General features: G+C 45.2%; 1 protein-coding gene across 1 annotated transcript; it reads left to right on the plus strand.

The window, feature by feature from the left end:
• The first annotated feature begins 606 nt into the window (after positions 1-606).
• Positions 607-5,615, plus strand: LOC147632788 (uncharacterized). The gene is made up of 8 exons (XM_086807660.1): positions 607-1,052; positions 1,172-1,288; positions 1,576-1,802; positions 2,297-2,505; positions 2,659-2,761; positions 2,855-3,225; positions 3,313-3,874; positions 4,177-5,615. Exons 1-8 carry the CDS (start codon positions 929-931, stop codon positions 5,314-5,316), a joined length of 2,853 nt encoding a protein of 950 aa, XP_086663786.1. The 5' UTR covers positions 607-928; the 3' UTR covers positions 5,317-5,615.
• The last annotated feature ends 1,752 nt before the right edge of the window (positions 5,616-7,367 follow it).

Consider the following 7,367-nt stretch of genomic DNA (forward strand, 5'->3'; position numbering starts at 1 on the left):
CTAAAACCATCTCCTCTCTTACTCCTCTAGCCACATGGTGAATTGTAATCTCCTCTAAAACCATCTCCTCTCTTCCTCCTCTAGCCACATGGTGCATTGTAATCTCCTCTAAAACCATCTCCTCTCTTCCTCCTTTAGCCAAGTGGCAGCATCGTGCCGCAACAGCGAGCGGGTGGAGGCAATAGCTTCACCAAGAGGAGGGGGGGAGGCAGGGAGGGGAGTGTGTGTGAATGGAATAAGGGGGGGGAAAGCACGTTATTGAAACCGACCACCTTATGAAAAAACTTGGCAAACCAAGGAGAGAGAGTAGTAACTAGGAAAGGTGACTAACGAGAAGTTGGGAACTAGGCACTGCGACGAGGTGTCTGATGAGATGATGATGAGGGCTCAAGTTTCAAACCCGCCACCTTGAGGCAGCTTGCTATAAAGTTTTTGCAGTAGTCAGTACAAATTCTGAGTGAAAAGCTTGTATTGAGATTCTCTCTCTCTCTCTCTCTCTCTCTCTGTGTGTGTGTGTGCGCGCGCGCGCGCGCGCGCGTGTGTGTCTGTCTCTGCTCGCATGATTATTGCCATTTGAACCGCCCCATTAAACCTTGCCAAGATTATTGCTTCTCTCTGGATGGTGGGTTCAGCACCAGCTTCAGCTGAACTTGCACCACCCGGCGCTCCATCCCTCCTCCTCTTAGAAACAGCAGAATTCAAGCAGTCAGCCACTATCACATGCCATTGCCAAATACAAATACACTGGCAATTCTCCCTCTCATACTCATTGCTAGATCTTAGCTAGCTTTCTAGTATACAAGATCGAAGTCCTCTGTATATATCAGCTCACATTTCACAGGCTATATATCACATGTAGGTGTGTATGAAATTGAATGGTATTTAGAATTTGCTTGCCTCTGAACAGGGAAGATTAAATTGCTTGATCATGGAGGCCATCGATGGAGAATTTGACCCCGAGATGGGGATGAGTCCTCCCCGGGTTGCTTATCCCAAATCAAAGTCAATCACAAAGGCAATTTGGCACTTTGTTGCGGCCCTCTTTGGAGGAGGTACAATTCTCTAACATTATACCGACTTTGTGTGTGTGTGTGTGTGTTATGCTCTGTATACAAGGGTATTCTCTCAAAGGTCATGCACATGTGTATGTTGCATGAGTTGATCTTTGCAGGTGTATCTTTCCTCAAACTTGAATGGGGAGGGGAAGCACAACTTCAAAGCATTCTCATGGAGAAAGCAACAATGAATGTGGATGCCTTAATGAAAAACATGGGCTCTTCAGTTAATGGTAAAATCATCTCTGCCCTTAATTGCAGCATCCAGGAGCTTGCTCTGGATCTATACAGCATGTGTGTTCTGTGCATCTGGAGGGCCTCACAATGGTATATGGCAGGCACATACGTATGTAAAGCGTATTTAAGTGCAGGTGACCTAATACATGATATGCATGTGTATTTTATGTGCACCTGAGAGAGAGAGAGAGAGAGAGAGAGAGAGAGAGAGAGAGAGAGGGTGATTCTCATTTTGAATGAATTCTCAATAGAGCTTTGCTAATTCTGGTTTGACCCTGCTTAGGCCTCACAACCCAGCAAGCAAATGAGCTGCTCACAAAATTTGGCCCTAATACACTTCCTGGTCAAAAAGGCAACCAATGGCAAAAAATTTTGTGGAATGCAACCTGGCATCCTTTCAACTTGATTCTGTTGACGCTCGCTATCATCTCTGGGGTCACTAGTGACATGGCAACATTCACTCTCATGTGTGCTATGATCATTCTAAGCGTGGGCTTACGTTTCCAGCAGGTAAAGCCTTGACCCTGTACACTGTTGGGAATGGTCCTCTAATCTCTAACCAAGCTGCATCTAAAAGATACATCCAAAGAAGTCATTCATGAGTTGCAAGAGTAGGGGTTTCCTTAAATTGGCTAGCCCGGAGGACATCCACAACCTTGAGATTTTGGGCTCTGGATGGATAGGCTAAATTATGGAACCTCCCACTTAAGCACTCTCATAGGTGACCACGACTCAGATGGGTGCCTAAACCAAGATTTTATGCTTCATAGTTCATGCTATCATGCCATTTCTCCGTCTTAGGCAATGCGCTTAATCATCAAGACTTTCAAAGCAGGCAAATAGGACATAAACTTACTCATGACATAAAATTCTGAAATCTACACAGAGTCAATTCTGTAGTTTTTAAGTGGTTCAACACCTTAAGCTACAAATAGCATACCTGATGATCGTGTGCAAGGCGCCTTTCTTGACATCAGCATCATTCCCACTTCCCATTTTTGCAGGAGTTCAAGACATCAAAAGAAGCATCAAAACTAGCACTTATGGTTGAAGCTCGAGCCACAGTGTTAAGGGATGACATCATCTTGGGAAAGAGTGTCAAGGTGGAAGTGAAGCAGAGTGAGGTTGTCCCAGGTGATATTGTTTTCCTCAGAATGGGGGACTTACTGCCGGGCGATGTTCGTATTTTGACATCGAAAGAGCTGTTTGTGAGGTGAATGTTCAGCATCACATGGACAACTCTCCTGTCTCGGGCTGACCTTGCCCCATAGTCCTCTCAGTTTCTTTCTAGCTTTTGCATTAGGATGAGATTTCAGGCACTTCAGATCAGTTTCTAGACCTTATGCCAGCTTTTGGAATTATGCAGCCAGTCTTCTTTGACAGGTGAGTCCATGCCAATTGAAAAGGTTTCCAGTGTGCCACATTTTGATGATGCAACCTTATTGGAGCTAAGGAACATCTGTTTCATGGTCAGTAATCTTCACTGATGTTACAGTATGGTGTTATCAAACTGATCCCTTACCGTGTATCACTTACCTGCTCTTGAGCTTACTTGATGCAAGGGTACAAGCATAGTCTCTGGAGAAGGCACTGGGGTAGTCCTGTCGACAGGGTCCAAGACCTACATTGGCACAGTTGCTGCTGTACTGAGAAGAGAAACGCCTACCAATGCTTTCCAGAAAGAAGTCCGGCGTGTGTCATTTTTGCTTGTCTGCTTCATGTTGGCGATGGTGCCCCTTGTCATTGTAATTAGTGGCCTCACCACAAAAAATTGGAGTGGAAGCTTTCTGTTTGGTATATCTGTAGCGGTGGGTCTTACCCCAGAGATGCTGCCCATGATTGTGAATGCCAATCTTGCCCGTGGTGCTTTGGAAATGGCTCGGAAGAAGTGTATTGTCAAAAGGGTGGATGCTGTCCAGAACATGGGAGCCATGTAAGTCCAAAAGTCATGCACATTTCCTAGAGTGCTTGTTTTTAGATGGCAGATATCAGTTCTGACTTGATCATGCTTTGTGACTAGGGACATTCTGTGCACAGACAAAACCGGCACTCTCACTGTAGACAATGTTGCCATGGTACAATACTTGGACAGATATGGTACTGCCAAGCGCCAAGTGTTTAAGTATGCTTACATGAACTCATTTTTCCAAACTTCCCTAAACAATCCCATTGATAAGGCTATCTTAGCCTTCAGTGAATCCCACCATGAATGCATAGATGTGTCAAAATGGGAAAAGATAGATGAGATCCCATTCGACTTTGAGCGCCGCATACTCTCCGTGCTATTGGGGGAGCGGAGTGACATGGCTCAAGAGGGAAAAGATTCAGGAATAGTCCATCTCCATTGCAAGAAGCTGTTGGTAACCAAAGGAGCATTGGAGGAGATGCTCAGCATATGTACAAGTGCCCAGGATGGTGAAGATGGAAATGATGTTACACCCATGACATCAGAACTACTTGACACCCTTCTGAAAATGGGCCAAGGCCTCAATTCAGATGGTCTGCGGGTACTGGTGGTGGCTACAAAACACATTGCAGTGCCACATCATACCGCAGGAATGGAACAAGCAGATGATGGCATGGTATGATGATGAATGTGTCCATGGCATTCCACTAACTTAGTGCAACTTGTAAATTCAAATTTGTGTGCCTGTTTTTTTTTCCTAACTAGCCTTAGGCTCAAGATCCTCCTGTAGTTATCGTTTTCAACTGCCTGTAGGCGCTTTTTATTCGCCCATAGGCGATGCCGGCTGAGGAAGCACCTTGTGGGTTTTGAACCCAGGACCTCCTGGTCCTAGACAAACACTTTTACCACATTTGTGTGCCTGTTTTGGACATGAAGTGGCTCAATTAAGGTGATTATCTTTATCTTTTGCAATTGCAGGCCCCTTCTGAGAAGAAGATCACGGTAAGTGAAGAGAAGGACATGGTGTTCCAGGGCTTTCTTGCTTTCTCAGACCCTCCCAAGGAGTCTGCTAAGGAGGCAATTCGCTCCCTGACAAAGGCAGGAGTAGCTATCAAGGTCTTGACTGGGGACAATCTCCCTGTTGCAGTCAAGATCTGCCGAGATATGGGTATATCAACAGATCATGTAGTCATTGGCTCAGAGCTGGCTGCTCAGACCAAAGATGCCTTTCATGCCACCGTGAAGAAGGCGACGATTTTGGCAAAGCTTACCCCAATTCAGAAGCTTGAAGTGGTGCAGGCACTGAAGGTTGGGAACCATACGGTGGGGTTCCTCGGTGATGGCTTGAATGATGTCTTGGCATTGAAAGGGGCTGACGTTGGCATGACTGTTGACTCTGCTACAAGTGTGGCCAAGGATGCTGCAGAGATCATCTTGCTCGAGAAAGACCTGAATGTGCTCGTGGTGGGCGTGATGCGCGGCCGCATCACACATGGCAACACCATCAAGTACATCAAGATGGCAGCCAGCTCCAACTTTGGCAATGTGTTCTCCATTTTGGTGGCATCTGCATGGCTGCCTTTCAATCCAATGAGACCGGTACAGATTCTGACTCAGAATCTGTTGTACGATATCAGTCAGGTATCGATACCGTGGGACAGGATGGACCACGGCTATACCGACAAGCCACGGCAGTGGTCAGCCAAGGGGATAGCTAGATTCATGATATGCATGGGTCCAGTGAGCTCGATAATTGATATTGCAACATTCAGCTTGATGTGGTGGTATTATGGGGTCCGTACAAAAGAGCAGCAGGCACAGTTGCAATCAGCGTGGTTTGTGGAGGGGTTGTTGTCTCAGACACTGGTCATTCACACACTGAGGACCGCCCGGGCGCCCTTTGTGCAAGAGATGGCCTCTAAGGTGGTAGTGATTGTCACCTCTCTTGTGGTAGTGGTGGGGGTGTGTGTGCCCTTCACCCCATTGGGAAGAGCAGAGAGGATGGTGCACCTTCCTGCTTCCTACTTTGGCTTCCTGGTTGCCATTCTTCTGAGCTACTGTTTTCTGGCTCAGCTTGCCAAAATGCTCTACATCAAGGTCTTCAAATCATGGCTGTAGGGCAACAAAGCCACAACATGTATGGATGCCGTGGCCTGGCCGCCTTCTTCTTCTTCGTCTGTCTGCTAATAACTGCCGCTTTCATGTGTGTAGAGTTTTTTTTAAAGGCCGTATGCATATACATATACATCTACACATGCACATTCACACACATGTATACATATGAAATAAACTTATTAGGGGAAGAACTCTACTAGTTAACTTGTTAACTTGGTCAATGCAAGTCAATCAATGGTCAACATAGGTTTAAGGGCTGCATTCAAAGCAAAGAAAGAAAGTGTACGAGGAATTACACGAATCAAGTTGTCATTTTCCAATATGAGGGAAGCTCAAATAATATGGCCTCATGGGTGGTTTATTCTTAGAGATCAACACATTCACGTGACTTTTTTTTGTGAGTAGTCATGTGATTCATGCATGATAAGACACAATCTAAGCATTGTTGCCATGGTAAAGTGCGCAGGATCGGTTGGATAACTGAGAGAGATGAAGAAAAATTACAGCTAACACAAATGCTAACCACACGAACACTTCATCGATACAATGTCCACACTCCATATGGAAAATAGCATATTCTATAATTTTTTTTCATCTTTTTAATGTTGCAAGAGCTCTTAAGACGCTCCCAAGCCGTGTACTTTGAGGGCGAATCACATGTGGGAAATGTGGCTTATAAGGCTAAATGCTTGTAAAAGCCTACTCTCGAGCAGACTAGTGAGAAATGGTTTAAATTATAGAGACCATTTTTTCAAGCTTATCCTCAGTAAAAACATCCCAAATACATCACTACCTACCATTCAGTAATTGCTGACACACAATGTAAATACCTTAACTATCTCCAGGTGCTGTCAATGCTGCCCATTGAATGTAACTGAGATGGTTGCTAGTAAATCATTGAGGACGAAGGAAACCTGCAAAATGTCTCAAAAATTACAAAGTGTAGAGTGTGGAAATAATACTTAGCATAAATGCAAAAATCAATAGTAATGTTGACGATGCACTTGAAGCTATTGAAGATGAGCTCGGAGATGCAATGCCAAAGATATCAAATGTTATACTTGCAGTGCAAAAAATCCGAAATCAAACAAAAGCAGTTCAAACTAACACTCCCTCGGGATGTCTATGGAAACCTTATAGCATGTGAACGAGCCCTGAAACGTACCCAAAATGATCGTAATGCATAAAAATATTGTTAATGTAGTTAACTGTTGGAATTAGGGTTGCAGGAATGCACACACAACTTCAAGAAGATGAGGAAGCTTGAGCACAACACAGTAGTGTATTATGAGTGCCAAAAATGAAAGATAACAAGCCCTAGAAGATAATGGGCGTATATACAATGCACGGGGGAAAAAACCTCCTAGTGAGGGAAAAAGTGCCCCGGCGGTCCTAAGTGTGTTCACACACATCACTACTATAATATGGTAACAAATCCCCCCTGGAGTGATGCGGTGAACAAGAGCTAGCACTCATGTATAGGGAAGTGTCTAGCTATTTGGACGAATCCACAAAAGGGAGTAAGCCCAAAGCTTTGCGAAAAGCTTCGAACTTCTCACGAGGCAGAGCCTTTGTGAAAAGGTCTGCAAGGTTATCCTGTGTTGGCACATAAGCTAAACTGATCTCTCCTGCAGAGAGTCTCTCCCTGACATAATGGTAGTGCACCTCAATGTGCTTCGTACGAGCATGGAACACTGGGTTCCGCGCAACTGCCAATGCGCTCTGACTGTCAGTGAAGATGGTGGTGGCAGATGGCTGCCCAACACCCAAATCAGCCATAAGGCGTCTGAGCCACACACACTCAACCGTAGCTGTGAAAGCTGCCCTGTACTCAGCTTCACAACTAGAAGTGGCCACAGTAGGCTGCTTCTTGCTCAACCATGATATGCATGAGCTTCCAAGCATGAAGCAAAAACCACTCGTGGACACGCGTGTGTCATAACAACCAGCCCAGTCAGAATCTGAAAAAACATGTAAATCTGGCGGCAATGATCCCCCCTTGGGATAAAACAACCCAAGATGCCGAGTACCACTCAAATAGCGAAAGATACGCT

The sequence above is a fragment of the Cibotium barometz genome, chromosome 13 (genome assembly GCF_041138505.1).
Source record: "Cibotium barometz isolate CiBa-2024 chromosome 13, ASM4113850v1, whole genome shotgun sequence".
In the NCBI taxonomy this organism is placed as follows: domain Eukaryota; kingdom Viridiplantae; phylum Streptophyta; class Polypodiopsida; order Cyatheales; family Cibotiaceae; genus Cibotium; species Cibotium barometz.